Genomic DNA, 24478 nt, shown 5'->3' with positions numbered 1-24478 from the left:
CACCAAATTGCTGATGTGCTTAAGGTAAACTCTAGCATTTACTTTTTGTCTATAGTTTCCATTTTATACCAACACACACACACACACACACACACACACACACATTTTCTGCCTCTTCTGGATTATTTTGTGTGAATTAAGTTTATGTTCTTGTATGTTGTACATAGAACTGGGTTCAATGTGTGTTTCCACAGCAATGATTAATTTATCCCAGTAGCTTTTTCCAGCACTGTTCTATTCCTTCATATGTAAAATGATATATTAATTTTCTCCAAAGTAAAACTTATGTATGTATGTATATATCTATCTATTTTCTATCCATCTTTCTATCTATCTATCATCTAATCTATCTTCTGTCTATCCCTCTTTCTATATATATGTACTGTCTATCTATCTATCTATCTATCTATCTATCTATCTATCTATCTATCTATCATTCTATCTATCCATCCATTTGTCTATCTCTATTGCCTATCTGTATATCTATCTGTCTATCATCTGTGAATCTGTCATTCATGTATCTATCTATCATCCATCTATCTGTCTGTCTGTCTGTCTGTCTGTCTATTATCTGCCTGCCTGGCTGTCTGCTTACCTACCATCATTATCTCCCTCTTTATCCAATTGACCTTGACCTTGTGACTCTCCTGCCTTGGGTATCATATCTTTTCTTCACAATGGCTTCCTAATAGTATTACCAGTCCCCTGATTTCTGAGTTCTAGGCATGGCATTGATCACTCATGCTACATCCTGTGGGTTCTTTTTATGCTGTTTTGATCCTTCCCTAATAATTTGTACTGGATTCTAGACATGCTATATGTTTCCTGTTAAGTATTAGCTGAAATTTGTGTAACTTTAAATAATATTCCATAACTTGGGGAAATGTAGTTATTTAGAAACTCTTTGATCCTGTTGGGGCTTGCAGTTATGATTTATTTGGTGGGAAAAGAATGGTGTTAAATTGAAACTTAGTTTCCCCTCTTGAAGACAGACTCAGGTATCTAATGTGTCCAGAGGGAATAGGTGCAAGTTTCTACTGTGTGAGTCCTGATCCTTATCACCCAAGTGGCCTCTCTTCCTGACATGCGAGTATCTTAGTTAGGATTTCTATTGCTGTGTAGAGACACCATGACCACAGCAACTCTTATAAAGGAAACATTTAATTGGGGTGACTCTCTTACAGTTTCAGAGGTTAAGTACATTATCACAATGTGGCACATGACAACATGCAGACAGATGTGTTGCTGGCGCTGAGAATGCTACATCTTGATCAGAAGGCAGCAGGGAGCTGACTGTCACACACAGGGAAGCTTGAACAAAAGAGACCTCAAAGCCCGCCCCCACAGTGACACACTTCCTCCAATAAGGCCACCCTCCTAATAGTGCCACTCCCTTTGGGGGACACTTTCTTTCAAATCACCATAGAGAATTAGTCCATAATTGTCATGGTGGGTGGCATGCAATCAGACATGATGCTAGAGAAGGAGCTGAGAGTTCTTCCTCTGGATCTGCAGACATCAGGAAGAGACAGTGATCCAACTAGAACTGGCTTGAGCTTCTGAAAGCTCAAAGCCCATCCCCCAGTGACATGCTAACTCCAACAAGGCCACACCTACTTCTACAAGCTCACACCTCATAACAGTGCCACTGCCTCTGAGTCTATGGGGGCCATTTCATTCAGACCACCCCAGGGAGCTTCCTGGGGACCATGTCTATAAATAGAAGTGGTGCTTTCATTACTCAGCTGCCCAGTCCCAAAATAATCACACAGAGCTTAATATTAATTACAAGCACTTTGGCCTATTAGCTCAGGCTTATTACTATATAACTCTTACATTAAATGGACCCATTTCTGTTAATCTATGTGTTGCCACATGGCTTGTGGCTTTTTTTTTACCTGAGGTCTAATACATCTTGCTGTTCCAGAAGCTTTCTGGCTTCTCTCAGAATTCACCCTTCTCTTAGTTTGTATTCTTGGTTTGGCTATCCTGCCTGGCTCTACTCTGCCTTGCTATAGGCCAAGTCAGCTATTCTATTAACCAATAGGAATAAAACATATTCACAGTATACAAAAGGGTTATCCACAGCATTTCCCCCCTTTCTGTCTATTCAAGAATGTTCTAATCTTAACATAAAACTATATACAATAACAACTATTACTAAGTATTGTCAGAAGAAAGTCAGAAGAAAGAAAAGGTAATAACCTAAACAAAAATGAAACTACAAACAACAAGAACAATGTCAAGAAAAAAAACACATTCTAGATGTCCAAGCAATAGGTATTGGCTAATTATAGAGATATTTTAACACTTCTCCTTTGTTGAAGACTATAAGTCTCATACCTAGCATGTCCTTTGTTAAAATTCTGGAGACCTGCAACTTTGGCTGTCTAGTCTTCAACTCCATCAAAGACCTGAGAAGGAATAATATTACCTGAGTAATCAGGAAGTGCAAGCAAGTGACTTCCAAAACATGCAAGAAATGACAGAAACAACTGGCTGCCTGGACAGTCACCCAAGGTTTCTCTGTGACATTGGGGCATCCAATTTTGGCTATAGGCCTAGAATATCTGACAGACAATTTTCAGAAGTAGGAAAATTTGAAGAACTGGCCTACCCTGTCTTGGCAGAGTTCAACAGATGCTTTTCTTTGTGTCCTGCTTGTCCAGAATGGACAGAGTACTTACTGTCAGCAGTGGAGGCAAGGACAGTTTCTTCCCAATAGGCCAGTTTTGCCAAGAAGAAAACAAACTCTGTATCGAGTGTCCTCAGTGCCCATCATCATCTCGGGGCTAGATTGGTGCTGCCAGAAGCAGATGTGTTTCACTGTCATGAAAAGTCTAAGTTATTAAAACATTTAAAATGCCATCTACTGTAGGCCTTTGAAATGTTTGAAGAATGCCTGTCTCTCTGAAATATATCCTTGTACATCTAGAAAACCTAGCTAACATGACTATAAATTTGACTCTTATAGAAAACTAATGATATTTTTGGAAATCTGTATTTCTTAATTATACATTACATTTTTAATTGAGCTGTATAAACACAATCCCTTAAACAAGAGTAGAAATATACATGCAGTATAACAAAATTAAATTTGTATTAATAAACTAAAACCCATACCAACTGTAAAATATTCTGAGATTAACAGTTGTTCTTTTAGGTTAAGATAGATTCAATAATCTACCCTTTCCCCCTTTTCTATGTCATGCTGCCCATATCCATTCAGCTGCAGGCTTGCAGGGCCTGCTTCTGCAAATTCTTCCCTCATGCAGCTGTTTCCTCTCTTCCACTCTATGTCATGAACTCTGTGTATTTAGACAATGAACCCCAGTCATACTGAACCCTCATCATAATGCTGTACCTGAGAAGTCTCTTGAGATAGTGAATTCAACAATGCTAGGGCTTATATAGTTTGTTTTACACACACACACACACACACACACACACACACACACACGTAACCATGATGGCCATCTGAGGGGCATCTGATCCCTGGTGATACTGGTTGGGTGTGAGCCAACCAGTATGTATTCTGGGAACTGAAGTTAGGTCCAAAACAAGAGCAGTGTCTGATCTTCACTGTAGAGCTATACCTGAGTCGTTCCTCCTGAGTATGGAGGTCTTAGACTGACTGGAGCAGATGCTGGTGACTCTCAGACAGCAGTAGGATCTTCCAGTGCTGCGTTCCTCACCGTGCTGTCTATTAATGGAGGATGAATTGTCACAGTGGGAGTATTGACTGATAGGTGGGAAGAGTCTGTTCTGAGCATGTGTATACATCCTACATGAAGCATATCCACCACAGAAGAGAAACATTACATACATATCAACAATGTCAATGAACTGTTGTAGTCAGAAGGATAATGTACTCAGTTTAGAGCCCTCACTGTACATGACTCAAGAACTTAAATCAAGATATGGCTTAATTTTTAAAGTATATGCCTCTGTTTACTTTTTTCATCCCAGAATCTACTGCCTAGATGTCCCCAGCAGTCTGATGTCTGTCCCTTTCCTTTAGTCTCCCTGGAGATGGAGAACACATTTGGGGCTTCACCTGTCATGTTCCAGCGGTCAGTGATGCTTGCATCATTTATTATAGCTCGTGTTTCCTTTCTGTCTTTCAGTGCGCTCGGTACGACAATGTCTTCATCGCAGAAGTCCTCATTGACAGGGGTGTCAATGTCAACCACCAGGATGAGGACTTTTGGACACCCATGCACATTGCCTGTGCCTGTGACAACCCCGATATTGTCCTGTTGCTGGTCTTAGTAAGTACATTAATCCAGCTGCCCTAGCCCTTGAAGACTCAATGACAGACATGTGTTTGATAGTACCCCTCACACACTTTTGGAAAAGGCATGCGTCTGTGTCACCATTCATGCTCCAAGAATGCAGACATTGTCAGGCATGAAGCTCCTAAAATCACCCATGTTCATGTCATAACACGCTTTAGAACTGCATACTTTGGTACGCATCAGTGTTGATGGGATGCCCATGTTTGTTCTCAAGAATCCAAATTCAGGCAGCTGCACTTGAACTGTTAAACATTTCTCCCAATGGGATCATGAATCTGGGATGGAGTGAAGATGGCACAGAAGAAGTTGGAGGGGGAGAGGGAGAGGTTGGAATGATGCAGTACTCATGTATGAAATACCCAAAATTAAATAGCAACACCAACAACCACCTTTCTTCCCTTACCTGAATACACATCACTGGGTGTCACTGACTTTCCCTAAGTTCAGGCAGGGATCCCAAACCTGGTTCCATTGCCAGCCAGCATGCTCCCTTCTAGTGTAGAATGCCAAGGCTTCTAAGGAAGGCATGGGAGCAAAAGACTACCTTTCTTAAGTGGTCTCCATGGAAGGCAGGTCCAGACTCCTGGGTTGGCATTGCAGAATTGATGCTGCGGACCTGAACAACTAAGCTCAGCTCATCACATGACTGCATCATGACTCAAATCTCATTAGGTAGACCTTTGTACAGATCCACCCGACCGTAACCAGAGAGACTGTGGTCATGGTCTCTGAAACCCCTAAGAGCCGGAGGGAGCACTCCCCAAGGACACACTGAACCAGAATGTTGCACGTTTATACTCCATGACTGGAGAAAGCTTAGACATGAAAACCGGTGCCTGCGGAATCAATAGACAAGGGCTCGTAGTTAAGATGAGTCAGCTACACGTTGGCAAATTCCTTAGGTCTCTCTGAGACTGCACAGAAGAGGAAATCAATGTGAAGTTGGTGTACCCGGAAGTTAAACTGCCTCTTCCAAGGGAAATCAATAAGTGGTGACATTTATCCCAGTCCTCAGAATAAATGTTTAGAGGAATGATGATTTTCTATAGAAATCCTGCACCAACTTAGCCTGAATGGACAGCACATGGCTTTGCCGACTCCTTAACCTGAATGGACGCCACACGGCATGGCTGGACTCACTGTCGGACTCCTCACAGCATGGAGAGTTCATCTGTTTCAGTCGGTCCTCCGACTTTTTGAACTTGACCCTAGTTCATCCCTGAAATTATCAGCATGTTACCTGCGTTCTTCACCAGCACACCTTGTCATGAGAGTGGACTTGTTTCAATCATGGCTTATCGCCCCCCCCCCATGCCCTCTGAGAAGCAGTGAACACTTTTGGCTTTCCACTTAAGAAGTTAAAGAAAGTTAAAGTTGTAAGTTTAACTTTAGTCTGAGAAAGGTGAGCAGTTTAATCTTAAATCAAGTAGGAAAAATGGATCAAAATCAGATCTTAAATAAATAAAATTTAACCTAGGAAAACATTAGCTAAAAGAGATTAAAAGCCAAAGCTAAAATGAAAATGGTTTGCTATTTTATACAGTAAACAAACAGCACAGGGTGGTACTGTAGAACGGCAGCAGGATTTTCTCCCACAAATCAGCTAAACTGAGGACCAATGACTGAATCCGGGCAAGGGGCATAGACTTGCAAGATGGAGTTTTCATTAGCTGTGAAGGGAAGGAGGCAAGCTTTGCAAAGGATACAGAGAAGATCTAAGCAGACCCTTCCCAACGGTCCACACTGGAACAATTAAGGAACCCGTAAAAGTTATCATAATAGATTGTAATTTAAGGCCAACAACAATAAATATTTCTGGATTCATGCTGAAAAGACCAAATGGGTATTGCTTAATGCTCCAGTTGGCAGCGCGAACCTGGGAGAGCAGGGCCTAACAATGGGGCCCAACTCAAGTCTTATGCTATAGTCAGCTTTATTCAGAGCATCAGGCCACCTGTGCTCTGAAGGCTAAGGAGGATCACGTGAGTAAGGTGTTCAATCACAAAGACAACACACATGTGCCCAAAAATCTGTTTATCCAAGGGTAATATGAACAATAACAGCATAAGTCAATGCAGTCTATCCACTACACCTGGGCAGAGCACAAAAGGAAGGAAAGAAGGAAGGAAGGAAGGAAGGAAGGAAGGAAGGAAGGAAGGAAGGAAGGAAGGAAGGAAGGAAGGAAGGAAGGCAGGCAGCCCAATCATCACAGAACCAGAGCTTCCCTAGACAGGAGGTGAAGGCCCAGCTCAACAGTGACGTGATGCGTCCATTTCAAGTGGCCTTGGTGTTCTAAGAATAGCATTCTCCATGCCTGGTGGTTCACCAGAGCACACAAGCAAAGAGCAACATGCGAAGTTTTCATGTGGACCCCAGTCAAGGGCCATTGAACAAAATGTGGAGCCACGCGCCTCTCTTCTCCAAGGCTGTAAAAACTAACGGGAAGCTGAGTGGGGTCTGTGGCATCTCTTGGGGTAGACTAAAGGCAAGCTGCAACCTGGGGACAGCACATGCATTGTGCATGTTAGCCAAAGACAGCCATCTACAGTAGCTCCTTCCCATAGCACCGGGTGCTCTCATGTGGTAACAATGGGGGGTACAGGTGCAATGTGAGAGGGGACATTCCAGAACATTGTCAATTATTCTGTGAGCCTGAAGCTGCTCGAAAGCAGAAAACTAAAAATCTTATATACTGAAAAATAAAACAGGGTTTGTCAGCAGAAACTATAAATATGTGACCCATAAATATGTATTATTTAAATATATAAATGCAGTAAATGCACATATAGACCAAAGAAAAATTGTTTAACTTAAAAATATTATTATTGTTGTTTTGGTTTTTCAATACATTTGGTTTCTTTGTTCTGTGTAGCTTTAGAGCCTGTCCTGGAACTAACTCTTGTAGACCAGTCTGGCCTTGAACTCAGAGAGATCCACCTGCCTCTGCCTCCCAAGTGCTGGGATTAAAGGCGTGTGCTACTACCACCCAGCTTAACTTAAAAATATTATAAGCCATTTTCTATTATATTATTTTCAAAGATATTTACCTTGAGAGGAACTATGCCAGACTTTCCTATATTAAAAAAAAAAAATGTCTCCTAAATTGTGAATCAGGTACATTTGTTAATGAAAATGTTTGTCCCTGCCTCAATGTAAGAGGAGGAGCTCGGTCCTACCTCAACTCGAGTGCCATGCTTTGTGCAAGCCCAAGGGAGTCCTGTCCCCTTCTGAATGGAGGTGGAGGAGAAATGGATATGGAGGGGGTAGAAGGGAAAGGAAGGGAGAGGAGGAGAGGGAGGGGAAGCTGGTTGGTATGCAAAATAAATGAAAAGAAGTTATTTAAATAAAAGAGAGAAAATCGTACAAGGGTTCTAGTCAGTTTCATGATGCTGTGACAAAGAAGGATTATTTACAGTGCCTGGAAACTTCATAGATGCGAACGTCACTGCTATTCTTAACTGGCAGAAATGGTCAAAGGGAAGTAGCCAAACCACCCATCCTTGGCCCTTAGAGGGCAGACACAATTAATGCTGATGTGAGGCTGGGGGTTCCCATCTTAATTTCAAAGAATGTGTGACCTTGAGTTGTGGAGAAAAACGGTCATGCAAAAAGTATTAAATTTCTTTGTATGTCAGAAACATGAGGTGTGCGGCAAGACTGCTGTGCAAGACATGCTAGGTGGATGTGATTGCATGCGTGCTTGTGTGTGTGCGCACACGTGTGTGTATGTGTGCGTGTGCGTGTGTGTATGTGTGTGTGTGTGTGTGTAGATCTACTTTGGGAAATCATGTGTTTATTTTCATCAGAAGCTGTCCTGTTTAGATACAGTGGCTCATAACTGCAAGCCCAGCACCCAGAAAACAGCAGAAAGGACCACAAGGGCAGCCAAGGGCTCATAGGGGGACTATGTTTAAACCAAGAACAAAGGAAAGGAGGGAGCAGAAGACCTCCTAGGCTTTGGGACTTCAAATGAGTTCTGATCTAAAGCCGGAAGGTTGGTAGGAATTCCTGTCATGTGACACTGTCCTGCCAGCAGCTGTCAAGAAGCAAAATGGACTCGGAGGATTGCAGCAGGTGCTAATTTACAAGGGGACCCTGGAGAATAATGTATGCTCAAAATTGTAAGAAACTTCAAGTTCCTTCAGAGAAAATGCTTTATATTCTCAGGAATTCTCTGTTGAGGCCGAGGGCTGCACTGTCGCGGTGTTAGGAGTCCTTAGCTCTGCAGGTGGCCTGAGTGTTGTCATCACCTCGCCCGAGAGCAGAACCTGTTCTCTCCAGAGACTGTCCCCTACCATGTGAAGTGTGTTTGAGAAGACGGGCCCTGGGTTTGCCAGCAGCCTCTGTGCTAACGTGCAGGATGTGGCCTGTAGCTATAATTACTCAACATTTCCAAAGATGTCTAATGCTTTTTAAAATATATATTTAATTTATCTCTTAAATTAAAATATAATCGCATCATTTTGCTCTTTCCCATTCTTCCCTCCAACCCCTCCATTTTTCTTCTCACTCCCTTCAAACTCATGGCCTCTTTTATATTAATTAATAAGTTATTGTTACCTATAAGTATAAATACATAAATATAAAGATCCAACCTGATGCAACTGTGTGCACGTGTGTGTGTGTGTGTGTGTGTGTGTGCGCGCGCAATTTCAGGGCTGACCACTTGATGTTGGATAGCCACTTTGAGGACTCTTCCAGGGAAGATTCCCATTCTTTGCATTCCTTAGTTAACTATAGTTCTTTTTCTAGGGGTGGAGTCCATGAGATCTCTGCCGTCCATATTAGTAGTTTCCTGATACTGTCCTTGTCCAGGTCTGGTTTGGGTATCCATATTGTTGAGGTATCATTGGTGACATCATTTCTACAGGATGCAATCTCAGGGCAGACTTTCTGGCCTTCTGCTTGCTAAGATCTTCCCACACCCTCTCAAGCAGCATTCACAAACTTTAGGCACAGGGTTGTGTCGTCGATCTCCCTGGGGGCTGGCTCCTCACGAACAGCTGTCCTCCGTGTTTGACCAATTGTGGTTCTGTGTGACAGTCTCCATCTTGGGATCTCTAACATTCTTAATACTTTTATTTGTGGATTATTTTCTCATATAAGAAAAGAATGGTTTTAAAATGCAAAAGCATAAATTCAAAAGTGAGCTACACGAAGTGTATAAAGTTATTTAAATCATGTTGTTGATTCTTATAAATATTGGCAGCAATTTAGAAGCATCTGAGAGTAACTAGGGCGAGTTGTCCCAGCCAGACACTTTCAGGGAAAAGACGATTCTTAAAGTGTAATCGTTTGTGTCGCTAAGGTCCACTCGGTGGATTTAATTTCTGATGTCCTTTGTTTAAGTGTTTTTTTTTTCTTTCTAATCCCAATAACTAGTTACTTCAAAACACTGGCTATACAACAAAAGAGAGGGGGAAGGGGTGGGGGGAGGAAGGGAGGAAGGAAGGAAAACCTATCAGGAAAACCACTCCAGTTTTCTTTCCCTATGTGTGTATTATGTATGTGTGTGTGTGTGTGTGTGTGTGTGTTATGTGCATGTGAGTATTATATATGTGTATTATACGTGTGTGTGTTATGTACATGTGTTCTGTATGTGTTTATATTAGGTACATGTTTGTTATGTACATATGTTTATATATGTGTACATAATATGTATCTGTTGGAGATACATGCATCTCTATCTATGTATATACATGTACATGTATATATGAATATGCATGTGGATGCATGTGCAAGTACACATGTATATGTATGAGCCTGTGTAGAGCACGTACCTAATACTTGGATTCATATTATGTTCAGATTGCATATTTTCTGTGTAAGTATGTGTGTGTGTATGTAGAACACACTTAATACTTCGATTTAGATTGCTTATTTTTCAGGGATGCTGAAATTCACATAATTTCCTGACTATTTTCCATGTTTTAAGACATTTTACCCAAACATGAATTCAGTGGTGTGTGGTTTTCCATATTTAGGGGCTCTATTTTAAGAATCGCTTTGGCAGCGTAGATAGTTCCCACTTCCTCAAACTTACAGATGATCATCACTTCATAATTTAAGAGATCTGTGTTTCCAGCAAAATATAGTTACCATCTTTCTTTCCTCCGTGAGGGAAATAGAGTAAGTGTAGCTGGAGTCTAATGCAGGTGTTGACAAAGCCCTGTCTATACTGCAGCCATTCCGTTCCAATACTTTTAGGCTTGCAATTAAAGCCTCAGCCACAGCTCCATGCTCTGAGATGGAGTCACTGGTCTGTACATCCGAGGCATCCCTAGCAACCTAATCCTGGGGAGGGCTGAGAAAATCAGGCATCCAGAATTGGGACTGAGAAAGGCCATGTGCCACTCTGCCTGGTGATACTTCAGCTGTGCACCTGGAACCCAGACTGGGGTCTGAGCACCTGAGAGTCCTGACTACAGGGACAGGTCACACAGTGTTCCTGTAGAGCCTTTCTTCCTTCTCTGAGTTTGGCCTTGTGATGGTTACTCAAGGATGGATTTTCAATGATGAAGCACTCCCTCTGTGTTTCCCCAGAGCAAGAGTTCTTAGATTTGGAGTATGCCCTCTGTGCTGGAGGCGCTGTGGTAGGTACAGAAACGTGAAGTAGAATGAGCAGACGAGCCCCTGTTGTGACTCAGAGTGAAGTATACACGACTGGAGGGAGAGATGCAATGGTAAAGTCCTGGGGAGGATCTCATTCCCAAGAAGGCCCGGCTCACAGGCTAGAGGAATCAAGTAAATGGGTGCTCTGAGATTCAGCCGAGCTGGCATTAGTCAGAAAGCAGAACAACACGTTTGAATTGTGTTGTGGGTGGATAACAAACACCACAACACAGACAATAAGCCAATGTCATTGGATACAGCAATGGCATGATTGGCAGATTGCTTCAGCAGTTAAGAATCCTGAGTTCTGAACATATCCTGGATTAGTGGAATGTCTGCTGTAGACTCACAGAGGAAATCTGATGAGCACCTAAACCTGCAGGATGCTGGGAGACGACGGGCAGTGAATCAAAACTGTGGTCAGCGGGTTTGTTCTCTGCAAAGTACATGACATGCCAGAGGACAAGGGCAGGCTTTACCAAACCCTTGGAGAGCTGAGGGCGTGTGACACAGAGATCTGAGACATACCCAGCTGTGGGTCAGCCTCATGAGACCTGAAGGAAGAGCTAGGTCAGAGCAGGTGGCAAGGGGTAGGCAGTTGACGGCATGGATGCGAGGCCATGTGTGGAACCAAGGCTGGAACCTACAGGGAGTTTTAAGCAAGGGTCAGGAGGGCGCATAGCTAAGGAGCAGTGTTGAGATTCTCCTGGAGACAGGAGGAAGGGATGGAAGGGTCAGGTAGGTGTGATTACAGCTGGCAAAGATAAGGCGCTGAGAAGATAGGTCAGTTGATATAGTGCTTGCTGCTCACGAAGACCTGCGTTCAAGTTCAGCACCCAAAGCCAGGTGCAGCAGAACGTTCTCGTAATCCAGTGCTGAGGAGGTGGAGACAGGAGGGCTTGCTGAGCTGTCTGTCTCGTCTCCTTGGCAGGTTCCAGGTAAATATGAGAGACCCATCTCAAAACAACACAAACCATGCCTGAGCAATAGCAGTCCACGGATGTCCTCTGAGCTACAAAAAAGACCCCTCCACACATAAATGTGCTCTCTCTCTCTCTCTCTCTCTCTCTCTCTCTCTCTCTCTCTCTCCAAAAAAGACCCCTCCACACATAAATGTGTGCTCTCTCTCTCCCTCCCTCCCTCCCTCTCTCTCTCTCTCTCTCTCTCTCTCTCTCTCTCTCTCTCTCAGTTTGGATTTCTATTGCTGTGAAGAGACACTATGACCGCAGCAACTCTTATAAAGGAAAACCTTTAATTGGGGCTGACTTACGATTTTAGAAGTTTAATCCATTGTCGTCATGGTGTGAAGCATGACAGCTCGCAGGCAGACATGGGGCTGGAGACACTGAGAGTTCTACATCTTAATCTGTAAGCAACAGAAAGAGTCTGTGTTCCACACTGGGCATAGCTTGTGCATATCAGACCTCAGAGCCCACCCCACCGTGACCGCTTCCTCCAACAAGGCCACACCTCCTAATAGTGTCACTCCCTATGGGCCAACCATTCAAACATATGTGTGAGTCTGTGGGGGCCTTACCTCTCAAACTACTACTACAAACACACACACACACACACACACACACACACACACACACACACACACACTGACTCAGAACTGAATATAATAAGGAGTTCTTTATTTAGAGGAAACTCATGGATAACAGTCCTCTGCATGAATGGGAAACAGGAACAGAATCCAGCACCCAGCTGTGATACGGGAGAGAGAGAGAAAGCAGGCAGGTGTGCATCTCTTTGTTACCCAAAGCTACACCCAACCTGGTCCAACCTCTCAAAGGCCAATTGTTGAAGGAGGGTCTCCATCACCTCCTCCTTTTGTCTAAGCAAGAGAGTTCCAAACCCAATACAAAACTATATACAATAAGAACAGATAGCAAGTATAAAAATTAGAATTACAATCAGCATAAACAATATTAAGCAATAAACATATGCTAAATGTTTTAATAATTATTTAATCCTAAGGAGTCTAAGACTTATATTAGAAATGGCTTGGCTAAGTCATAAGAGGAAAGTAGCTATGACTATCTAGTCTTTAACCCTATCGAAGACCTGAGAAAGGAAATAATATTACTTGAGTAGGCAGAAAGTACAATTAATCAGCTTCCAAACAAAATGTGCAGTAAATGACAGAGACAACTGGCTATCTGGAAAATCAAAGTCTCATTTGCAACATTGGAGCAACCAACTTTGGCTAAGGCCTAGAGTAATTCACAGGCCATTTTTAGAGTCAGGAAAAATTTCAAAACTGTCTTACCCTGTCTTGGCAAGGTTTGGCAGTCTTTTTGCTTGTATCCTGCTTGTCCTGTCTGGACACTGTGCATTTTGTCAGTGATGGAGGCAGTCTCTTGCCCAAAGGTTAGTTTTGCCAAGAAGAAAACAAACTTCAAGTGAAGTGTCTTTGGTGCCAAAATTCTCTCGGAATAGATCAGTGCTGCATGAACATGTTTCATGTCAACAGAATCCTAAGTTATTTAAATGTCATATTTTAAAGTTCTTTGAAGTGATTGAAGATTACCTATCTATGAAGAATACAATATAGATATATATCTAAATAGCCTAATTAATGTAACTATAAGTATGACAAACTTGGATGACTATTGACCTATAATTTTTAATACCTATATAACTCAAATACTAAGACTTTATATTAGGATATTAGACAAACTTTAAACAATTGTTCAGAAAATAAGGAGAATGGCCTCAAAATGTAAATAATGTGTAAGTATCTTGATCAGAGGTAGAAATGTATAATGTAATATGATAAATATATCCTGAAATTGTTTTGGTATAAAAAAGTCTTAAACAGAGGTAGAAACATGCAGACATACAACATGACAAAATAACTTTGCATAGGTGCACAAATATTGTTAACAGAAATAGGAGCATATTTGTAACAAATATAAGTAATCCCACACTAGCTCCGAACTGAGTATAATAAAGGAGTTCTGTGTTTAGGGGGAACTCACAGGTAACAGTCCTCTGCATGAACTGAGAACAGAAACAGAATCCAGCACCCAGGTGTAGTGGGAGGGGAGGGAGGGAGAGAGAGAATGGGCACACACCTTTTTGGTACCCAAGGCCATGCCCAACCTGGTCCAATCTCTCAAAGGCCACTGGGTGAAAGAGGTCCCCATCACACATGCATTTACACATACACAGAGATTGCCAAGTTGAACTTGAGGCAAGTTGATGGACATGGGTCAGAAGTGGAGCAAGGACTGGTCAGCATCATGGTCACAGTGGGTCCTTGGCCCAGGAAAGTGGACACTTAAAATTCCCCAGCACTTCGCTGTGGATGCTTTTTTAAAGGAAGCGTGGCTCCTGCACACTGTTGCAGTCACACTTACCACAACAGCTTTAAGATGGTGCTAAAACGTTTGCAAGTTTTTGTGCATTTTTTCCTTCCATGAAGAGGCTGAGGTAGAATTTACAGCAGTCTATTTAGAGATTGACGAAAGTTTTTAGAACAGTGGTGATGTGAATGTAGGACCAGATTTAACCCTCACTATCCACTTCAGGTGTTCCTAGAAACTTCCACTTGGAAGACAAAATTCTGTGGATGTGGTTTCATTGTCAAGGGCGCTCATTCCTCTTCCAGCGGGCTGGAGTTCAGTTCCCAGAATCCATGTTGAGCAGCTAACAGCTGCCTGTTTCTCCAGCTTCAGTGGCTCTGACGCCCTTTTCTAGCCTTCTGGGTGAGGTGCACTTGTGTGCACAGATGCCCACCCATTCACACGCATACGCATAATTAAAAGTAAAATGCAAGCTTGAAAAAGCAGATACTACCTATTAGAGAAACGGATGCACACTTTGGAATGGCCCATAAATAAAAGCTTCTGATGGTGTCATTACAAATGAAATTCTGAGATAAATATACACATTGTCCGAGTGGCTGCTTATGGCTGAGGGCGTTATTCCGTCACCAATTCACTAACAGTGCTTTGGTATTTTTATCTTTAAGTTGTCTGTAGGCAGTTCTATTTTGTAACCCGAGTTTCCCACCCTTGACTGGTGGTTCAGAGGCACAGGTACTTCAGAAATACCTGTCACCTGACGTCACTCTCTCTTACCTTCATGACAAAGTGACTAGCGAACTGTGACTGTTTTTCAAATTTCAGGTCACTTATGTGTCACCAGATCATGAGGTCACACAAGTGCCTAACCCAGGGGATGTCACATCTGAGAATCCTTTGAACACCAAAATAATTTGAGGACTCAGTGGCATGTTCTGGAAAAATGTGTCCTCTAAAATTCACACATTAGACTCCAACCGCTCAAAGTCATGTGATAAGAGTGTGAGGAATTTGGGTGATCACTTAGCTCATGAGGATAGGGGCACCAGGGTTGAGATTGAAGTCCACACTAATAGGTTACCAGGAGCTGGCTAGCCTCTTCTAACGTTTTAGGACATCTCTGTAAACCACGGTGACCTCTCTGGTTGTGGATGTGGGCTCTCCCTATGCCTTGGTCTTGGAGTCAGCCTCCGGAGAGTGAGACTTGGGTTTTCCCAGTATTTGTAAACTTCTTGTCTCCTGTGTAACAGCCCAGATTCATACACTCGGAGCAAACTCTGTCTTTGGTGCCAATGACATCTCTCTGCATTTTATTTCTGAAGAGTTGGTGATCAGAGGCCAACCCATGTTTGTTCATCATGGATGCTGCACTGGGAGGATGCTCAGTAGAACATACCTCATAGTCAGTAGCTTTCCTGGGAGCAGATGAAGAAGTGAGTCCCTGGCTTCAGTCCTAGAGAAGCAGATCTGGGTCATGGTCACCCTCAGGCATGGAGGGTGGTGTTTTCCACTCGATATGGAGCTCACCCAGGGGCCCTGAGCAGGACGCATGTTAATAAATTAAACTGCATGGAGTCAGACATTGCTCTGCATTTAAACTTACAGAAGGTTTTTTCTGTCTGGAAGCATGTTTTAGAAACCATGCTGTAATGTTAGAGCACTGTAAAGATGTGCTCACTGTGGAAGCTCGGGGTCACGAGACCAGCACTGCACGTTCCTCAACCCAGCGTGACATCCTGTCTCCATCCAGGACTTGACATCCTTGTTCCCTTCCCAATATTATATATATTACATCTGCCACATTTGGGTATTTTAATATTAATAGAAATATGGTGTTGAGTAATTTATATGTTAGCTGTTTTATCATGTTCATTGAAGACATAATGAAGCTTGCTCCTTTTTAAATTATTTAATTTGGGAAGCTTAAGCCAGGCTTTGCCAAGCGAAAATCCCTGTGGCAGATTTTACACACTTTGTTCTCTGAATCAAAACCTCCAGAAGCCTTTTGCTGTTGGGGCTGATTAAGGAAAGTTATTTCTACGTATCTCAGATTTCTGTGTAAAAGTAAACACAGCACCAGTGGCCTTTTTGTGGGCAGTCCCTGGCAGTGTGACTCGGTCTCCTTTCAAGGTGCGAGCCGGCCTAACCTTAGTCCATCATTCCCAAGTGTTCACATCAGGTCGATCTCAGGTTGGGGATTGTGAGGACCGATTATCTCCAGGCTCACATTGGTCCCCAGCATGTCACTGTCCCCCATTCCTGTAACTCCTGCCTTCCTCCTACTGATGCCGACCATGAGCGTACATATATATTTTGTAATGTAGCTAAACCGTCCTGCAAAGTGCAAGCCCCATGACTCTCACCTGGTGTTGTTAGAACATCTATGCATTCTCACCTGAGAACAGCAGGTGGGGAACCCAAAAGGGACTCGGGTACAGGTGAATTCAAGATCTGGGGATTGAACAATAAGAGTTACTTAAGTTGTTGCAGGGGAAATCTGTGGCCAGCCAGGGCAACTTAATAAAACCCCCCGACACATACTAAAATTTAAATAAAAGTGGTAGATGTGTAGTTGGTAATGCATTTACCTAATATGTGGAAGACCATAGGTTTGATCCCTAATACTGCAAAAAGAAAATATGTAACACTTTTTTTTATTAAAATTTTTCCACAAATTGGAGACTATGCTTAAATCAGAGGGGTCTGGCCGAGACTGGGAAATATGGTTTCCGCATTTAACCATGGACAGTCCTTGTGGTACGCTGATTTATTTCTTAGTATTTAGTGCACTAAAGAACCACAAGTGATTTGCAGGTTATTCAATGTCAGGGCCTTTGACTGTGGTGGACTAGATGAAGAACCTATGAAGTTGAAACATAGATCCTGCTCCTGGGCTAGGCAAGTAGCTCTGGACCACAGCCTGGAGGGAGATCTCGGAGGATGTATGTGCCTTGTAAGAGAACATCACGCACTACCTGGAAGGTATCATGGACACAGAGATGGTATCCCTGGGAACAACAGGGATGGGAGTGAAGGCCACACAGGTAACGGGTTTTAAAGATGGAATCTACAGTCTTGTCAGTGGCCTTCGTGTTTGTGCTCAGGAAGGGCGGGATTTAAGAATGATTTCCTGTCCAGGAATGAAGAAAGATGGCTCAGGGAGTAAATGAACTTGCCATCCAGCCTGATGACCTGAGTGTGATCCCCAAGACCCCTCATAGTGGAAATGGTGGAAAGAGAAAACTTATTCACACTGGCTAACACATACACACACACACATACACACACACACACACACACACACAGAGAGAGAGAGAGAGAGAGAGAGAGCTTGAGCTTGCTCCTCTCTCCACAAGAAATAAGGAATATTTCTAAAATTATATATACATATATGTGCATATATGTGTACACACACACACACACACATACCACAAATCTATATAATTATCCCAACAGTGTGTTTTGTAGATACTTGAAGGACTGGCACAGTTTGCCACAAAAGTAAACACCAGCGGTAAATCTGTAAGAGAAGGGTCATGTAACCCTTGTAAAACATGTTAGCACTGGGGTTCCTGGAGACTCTGCCTGGGGAAGCACACGTGTGTCCTTGTAGGACACGTTAGTGTTGGGATTCCTGAAGACTCTGCCTGGGGAGGCACATGTGTGTCTTTTAGGACATATTAGCACTGGGGTTCCTGGAGACTCTGCCCAGGGAAGCGCAGGAGCAGCTGCTCTGGAACTCAGCATCATATCTCCATGTAAAGGCAGCAGAAGCCAGCAGGAAATCAGATCAACCCAGGAAATGTAGACTCTAAAAACAGAAAGAGCACTTGAAAAGTAAGCCAATTATAACCATCTTTAGGGAAGCAGGAGGCTGCGAAGAGAGAGGAAAAGAAGCCAGGTTGAGGAGGAAAACCAGAGCTTGTTGTGAAAGGCCAAGGGAAATGCCTAGAGAATCCCCCTGGAGGCTGTATTTCTGGGAGGAGTTGTTAGCCAGTCAGACGTGGTAGGCAAGGATGGAGAGAACAGCAAACCACATTCCTCCTGAAGAGTGAAGACCAGACTAAAATTTTGTGGTTTCTTTGTTTATGTGTGTGAATGTCATTGAGTGGAAGATTAAAATGGAAATAGGATATTCTTTTAAAAACTCCTCCAGCATTCAGTTTCTCTCTCTCTCTCTCTCTCTCTCTCTCTCTCTCTCTCTCTCTCTGTGTGTGTGTGTGTGTGTGTTTGTGCATGAGTGTGCCATGGTGTGCATTTGGAGCTCGGGAGAATTTGGGGCATTGGTTTTCTTCTTCTACCATGTGTATTCCAGGTAAGGACCTCAGGTCTTCAGGCTTGGCAGCAAGGGCTTTTACCCTGAGCCATAACTTTTAACCAAAGGAAGAACATGACACATACGTGCTGGTACCTGAAGACACCAGAGAGAAATCACACATTCAGGCCATCAGTGCAAGACGCTGAGGGACAGAGAATGTCAACTTCCCAATACTTCAATCTGTTTATAAATCTGTGTTTTCTCAAGGCAGGTATGGACTCTGATCAGCCAAACATTCATTTAACAAAGTAAGCAGGCTGCTTTGGGGGCAATAATTAAATGAATGATTAATGAGCGAGGGGCACTGGCTGGTTTTTGCGCAAGGCTTTGGTCAATAAACATTTACCAAGCACCTACGTGTGCTGCACACAAAGCCTCCCACAGAGGGCATGCCTGCCTTACAAGGATGTGCAGCTCCAATGACATGGAACCAGGCTGCATTTCTGTACTGCATGACACCCTCCTCCCCCTCTCCTCCCCCATCTCCCCAGCTGTCCTCACCTCATGACCCCGTTCCCTGGCCTTTTCTCTGAAACACGTTCTCAATGGACTTTCTTGTAAAACTATTTCTTTTAATTGGAGAGCCGACCTTTAATTATATTCCAACTATTCATCGATTCAAATGTCACTCCAGCTAGCTCCCCAGATAATCGTTAATGTGTCTAAATTTCTTTTCACCTTTGCATTTAGTAGACATAAGACTTACTAGAGGCATGCCAGAGCAGCTCTGGGCTTTCACCTCAAAGACAGTTTCGTTCCTTACTTATTTTCAGAAGACAACAGTCCAGGGGAATTTACCATGTTTATTGTAGAGAGTCGGAAAGTCTAGCCAAAGGCAAGGGATAAAATTTTAAATGGTGAACACTTGCATCACCGGGAGATGACCATCGAGTACTATGATATTCTTAGTACCCCAGTGCCTCCCTATCAGAATATTTAGAGAAACATCAAATTCATACTGGGAGATGGAAGCGAAGGGCCAGAAAAGAAGCCACCAAAATGACCATTCCATGATTAGGGGAAAGGTATTTTTGCTTTGTTTTGGGGTAGATTTTTTTTTAATCCTTCTCTCTTACATCCCAACCAGTTTTCCCTCCCTCCCATCCTCCCAGCCACTCACTAATGCCTTTCTTCCCAGATCCACTCTTTCTCTTTTTCCCTTCAAAAAAGAGTTGGCCTCCCAGGGGTATCAACCAAACACGGCGTAACAAGTTACAATAAGACTAGGCACATACCCTCATATCAAGGCTGGGTGAAGCAACCCAGTAGGAGGGAAAGGGTCCTGAGAGCAGGCCAAAGAGTAGAGACATCCCTGCTCCCACTTTAGAAGTCCCACAAGAACACCAAGCTGCACAACCATAACGTATATGCAGAGGACCTAGCTCAGACCCATACAGGCTCTGTGATTGTCACTCCAGTCTCCATGAGCCTCTACAAGCCTTGCTTGCTTGATTCTGTGGGTAGTGCTGTCCTGGTGTCCTCGGCCTAGGGGGAAGGTTTTTTGTTATGGATAAGAAAGAACAGCCAAGGGCATCTGGAAGAATCCAGGGCAGAGAGAATGGGAAGCAGACTGGGCATGGCCAGGGTTGTTTCTTGGTTGCAGAAAGAAGTGGGAGAACAGCAGAGGAGCCAGAAAGAGCACAGTAGATCTCGCAGGATAGAGGGAGCAGGGCAGAAACTTCGCCATTCTATAGAGATCAAACAGGTACCAGGTGTAGGTTGATGGACCGCAACAGCCTGGGAGCTAGCAGAGTGGAGGAGAGGTGAGAAGGGCCAGGATGCTAGTGTGGACTGTGAGATGTGTAACACATACATGAGAGTAGAGGCTGAAGGAACTGGAGGCCAGCCTTGTCTTTGATATGCAGCCAGACATACATGTCAATGGAGAGCCATATGTCCCTACTGCCAGAGACAAGCACACAGACACTGGCTTCACAAGTTTCTAAGGAACGCTGGCTTTTGCTTAACTACTAGAAATCCTTTTGTGGTCCAGTTTGAAGTGAGGTCAGACTGTCACTTCTAGACATATGCACTTCCTGAGACCCAATGGGAGCCTATCTCTGTTAGGCAACTCAAGGGTGAGGGTGTGGCCAGCCCCACATCAGAGACCCTTTCCAGACCCATTCATCACGCAGTATTGACTGCTGGCTTCAGCCCTGCACCTCCACCTTCTCCCTCCTTACAGCCTGGTACTTCAGTAAGCTCTGAAATAAGATGCCACAGCTCCGTAGCTTCAGGTCAGGAGGGGCGGAGGTCAGGAGTGCCCTCATTCTCTGTATGTCTCCAGACCTGAAGACTTCCTTAATAACATGGTCTCTAATAACAGGCAGCTTTGTCATCTAAACGTCACTGCATAGTCTAGACAGTTTAGTTTTGCTAAATTTTTATTGTTATGCCTTCTCTCATAGTGCACACTTCCTTGCCTGCCACACTGGTTACCTTCCCCAGATCTGACAGAATATCCACCAGAGCAGCTTCAGGGAGGAAGGGCTGGTTTTGAGTAACAGTTTAAAGGGATGCTGTCCACTATGGTGAGGAAACACAGGACAGCTCCGGGGAGGCCAGGGGGTGTGGCGTGGACCTTCTCATTTCTTCACAGCTCACTGGTCCGGGAAGGAGAGAGGGCACAGAAAGGAAGGCTGGGCTCTACCTAAGGACCGCCCCCCAGTTACTCACTTCTTCCAGTTGAGCCCTGCCCCCAGTTACTCACTTCCTCCAGTTAAGCCCCGCCCCCAGGTACTCACTTCCTGCAGTTAAGCCCCGCCCCATCTCCTAAAGGCTCTGTGCTTTCCCAAGACAGTGGGGGACTAAGTATTCAAACACAGGCTCTCAGGGGAACATTTACCCCACAAACCCTTCTGTGTGCCCCCATTTCTTTCCCTTTTACCTTTTTTTCTAACACATGCCCCACATTTTAAAAGGATAGTTCACAGCCTATTGGAAGAACTGTTAGGTCTCAAACTGGTACACAGTAAGGGGCTCCGTAACATTTCAAGGAGGACGGTGGTGGTCACCCTCTCAGCACTGCCAGTACCTAGCAGACCCTGTCCCCTCACCCTGAACTCTCCAGCTCTTTCCTATAGAACTTAGCCATTTTGGCAATGTCACTTTCTTGGCCTTCCATTCTCTTGGTCCCAGGCTGGGCTTCCCCAACTCTCCCATCTCCTCTTCCCCCACTCCATCTCATGTCCCAGGGCTCAGCCTGCTGCTGAGGTCCAGTCTGAAGTCTTCCAAACCCTTCTTCCTCTTGAGCCGTACCCCACGTGAATAATCAGCCATCTCCAGCCTTAGCCATGTCCTCCTTCATTCTTACTTCTTTTCCACCCAAGCACGTCCGGGGTTCCCTTCTAATTCTTCTTCTTCTTTATGATGTAACGCTTTCAGAAGGCTCTCCCAGCTTTTACATTCACCTTCTGCTAGATCACTCCACTCACAATGGCCCATACTGAGTTTTCTTCTTTGGTCTGGGATATCATGTTTAGACCTCTGTCCTCACTGTCTGTAGGGACACCCTCCCCTTACGACTATGACAGACTGTCTTGCTGCGGGTATTTGGGGATGTCCTTAGGATGGCTGACTGGACATACTACACACCCCAATCCCTTGGGATCCCAGGGACTGTTTTCTGTCTCTTACATGCTTCGCTGTGGTATTTACCATGGCAACAAGGGCACATATAAATATTTATGGTCTCCCCAAGTAGTAACCATTGACCTAAGAAGGTTTACAAAGGGAGCTATAAAACTCTGTTCCAATATAACTCAACTGTTATAAATTTTTTAAACAGCCATAATAAAGGCTTTTAATTTTTATTGTCATGAAAAAATTGTAAGCATTAAATTCTCAAAGCACATTTTAATCATAATAAAAGTTCAGCACACAGTTCCTTAATGAATAAGTGGGCCACCCAACTCCATTACCAGCTGTATTATCTGCCAAAAATCTACAATCCAAAGGAAAGTTGCATGTTTCTAAATCTCTCCGCTTAAATAATTGAAGCCGTGGGCAGTGATTGCTGGAATGAGAGATGTGAGAACCTGCTGCTTTGAGGCCTCAGAAATTACTGCAGAGTGACCTCCCCAGCCCTCACCAGGCGGAGCTGATAGCCACAGAGATCACTGCAGAGTGACCTCCCCAGCCCTCACCAGGCAGGGCTGATTGCTGGCTTTGGTGGTGAATGTTCTGACAGCAGCCTCCTCCCTAATAGCCTGGGGCCCTGGCATCTCCTGCTGAGCCCTGAAAGAAGATGCCCCAACTCAAAGATCATGAGATTTTAAAGTAAGGGGTCTTCTCATTTGGTCCTTTCTGTGCCTAGAACCTTCACTATGAGAGACTGCTTTCTTTAAAAAGGAAAAAAGTCTGTCTTGTCTTTGTGTATGTGTGTGTGTGTGTGTGTGTGTGTGTGTGTGGTGTGTGTATGTCTCTGTATTTTTTGTGTCTGTGTGAGTGTGTGTGTGTGTGTGTGTGTGTGTCGTGTGTGTATGTCTCTGTATTTTTGTGTCGGTGTGTGTGTGTGTCTTGTGTGTATGTCTTTGTATTTTTGTGTCGGTGTGAGTGTGTGTGTGTTTATGTCTCTATTTTTGTGTCGGTGTGAGTGTGTGTGTGTGTATGTCTCTGTATTTTTGTGTCGGTGTGAGTGTGTGTATGTGTTGGAAGATAGGAGTAGCAGGGATTTTCACAGAGAAGCCCTCACTGTGGTTCCTAGCTGCTCTAGGTGACCCTTGTGCTCACTTAGCATTCCCACTCTGCACCTTTGACTTTAGGAGGATTTGCTGGGAAAAGAATATCCTGTCTGCACTTACTTCTAACTTTTTATCTTTAGAAGGATTTGCTTGTCCTCTTATGAAAGGAATATTCTGCCTTTGGCTTGATGCTTCTGAAGGCTTTGCACAACTTGAAGTTCATTTTTCAAATTACAAGTCAGAACTGGGGAGAATATTTTACCTTATGGATGAAGGTGTGCGTGTGTGTGATAGAGAAGGTCTGCCTTGTTTTTGCTTATTAGGTGAGAAACACACTTTCAAAACTAAGTAGGAGATGGCCACGGAAATGGGAGACTCGGGAGAAGGACCACTGGTCTTCATTTAATTGTTCAAGAGTATAATTCATGAGGAGGGGGTGCTGCCTGCCTGCGAACTCAGTTCCTGTGGGCACAAGACATTTATTTCACAGGTGTCTGTAACTCTAGTCCCAGGAAACTTGATGCCCTCCTCTGCCTCAAAAGGTATTTATATTTACAAGATAGCAAATACCCCGAAACATCAGCAAAAACACAGCTGTTATCATGGAAGTGTTTGGACAGACACTTGTGACAGCAGTACAAATGGACACCAGAGCACTAAGAAGTAAGTTTCCCCACAGTTAAAGCCAAGTCTGGAGATGTTACCTTCAGTACACCTTTCACCTTTAGTCCCAGTACTTAGGACACAGAAGCAGACAGAGATCTTCATAATGAGCCCCAGGCTGGCCAGAGTTACATCACAGCATCACAGGCCTTGTGCCCACTCCATCCTACCTCCTGGACCAAAAAAAAAAAAAAAAAAAAAAAAAAAAAGGAGAAAGAGAATGAGGAGGGAGGGAAGGAGGGAAGGAGGAAGGGAGAGAAAGAGGAAGGAAGGGAAGGAGGAAGGAGTAGTTTTCTGTATCACAATAATAGGTTTCTCTGCCAATGCAGTAAACCAGATTAAGTCAAACTGAAACCGTAAAAGAACAGGTTTTTTTTTTTTTCTTTTTTAGCAAAGCAACCCCTGGGTGAGCTCTCCAGTCCCAAAGATCAAAGTCAAAGAAGTCAAACACCTGAACTAAAGCAGGGAACTTATATGCCTATAGGTGAGGGGTGTTGATGTGTCCACCACAAGCTGAGTTTGTGCCCAAGTATGGTCAAAAGCTGATCACTTTGGGCAGGGACTTGGGCGGCTGGCAACTTCAGGGCAGGAGCT

The 24478-nt window shown here is 43.8% G+C and overlaps 1 protein-coding gene and 1 long non-coding RNA gene across 4 annotated transcripts in view; one reads left to right on the top strand and one right to left on the bottom strand.

The window, feature by feature from the left end:
* Nucleotides 1-24478, top strand: part of Myo16 (myosin XVI) — a 473090-nt gene that overhangs the window by 162597 nt on the left and 286015 nt on the right. For both annotated transcript variants that reach the window (XM_087900756.1, XM_087900755.1), the window contains exon 4: nt 4128-4271. In XM_087900756.1, coding sequence (XP_087756882.1) covers nt 4128-4271 — 144 coding nt within the window. The remainder of the gene's footprint in view (nt 1-4127; nt 4272-24478) is intronic.
* LOC148118375 (uncharacterized) lies at nt 1144-4929 on the bottom strand. 2 transcript variants are annotated; one of them, XR_015736120.1, is made up of 5 exons: nt 4702-4929; nt 3597-3784; nt 2688-2826; nt 2344-2414; nt 1144-1509 (listed from the first exon to the last, which is right to left on the bottom strand). It is a non-coding gene; the product is annotated as an uncharacterized LOC148118375 (long non-coding RNA). The 2 variants fall into 2 exon arrangements; XR_015736121.1 differs by having other exon boundaries at nt 3597-3703.

The sequence above is a fragment of the Myodes glareolus genome, chromosome 23, assembly GCF_982192425.1.
Source record: "Myodes glareolus chromosome 23, mMyoGla1.1, whole genome shotgun sequence".
Lineage (NCBI taxonomy): Eukaryota > Metazoa > Chordata > Mammalia > Rodentia > Cricetidae > Myodes > Myodes glareolus.
This window is presented reverse-complemented; position numbering and strand designations above follow the sequence as displayed.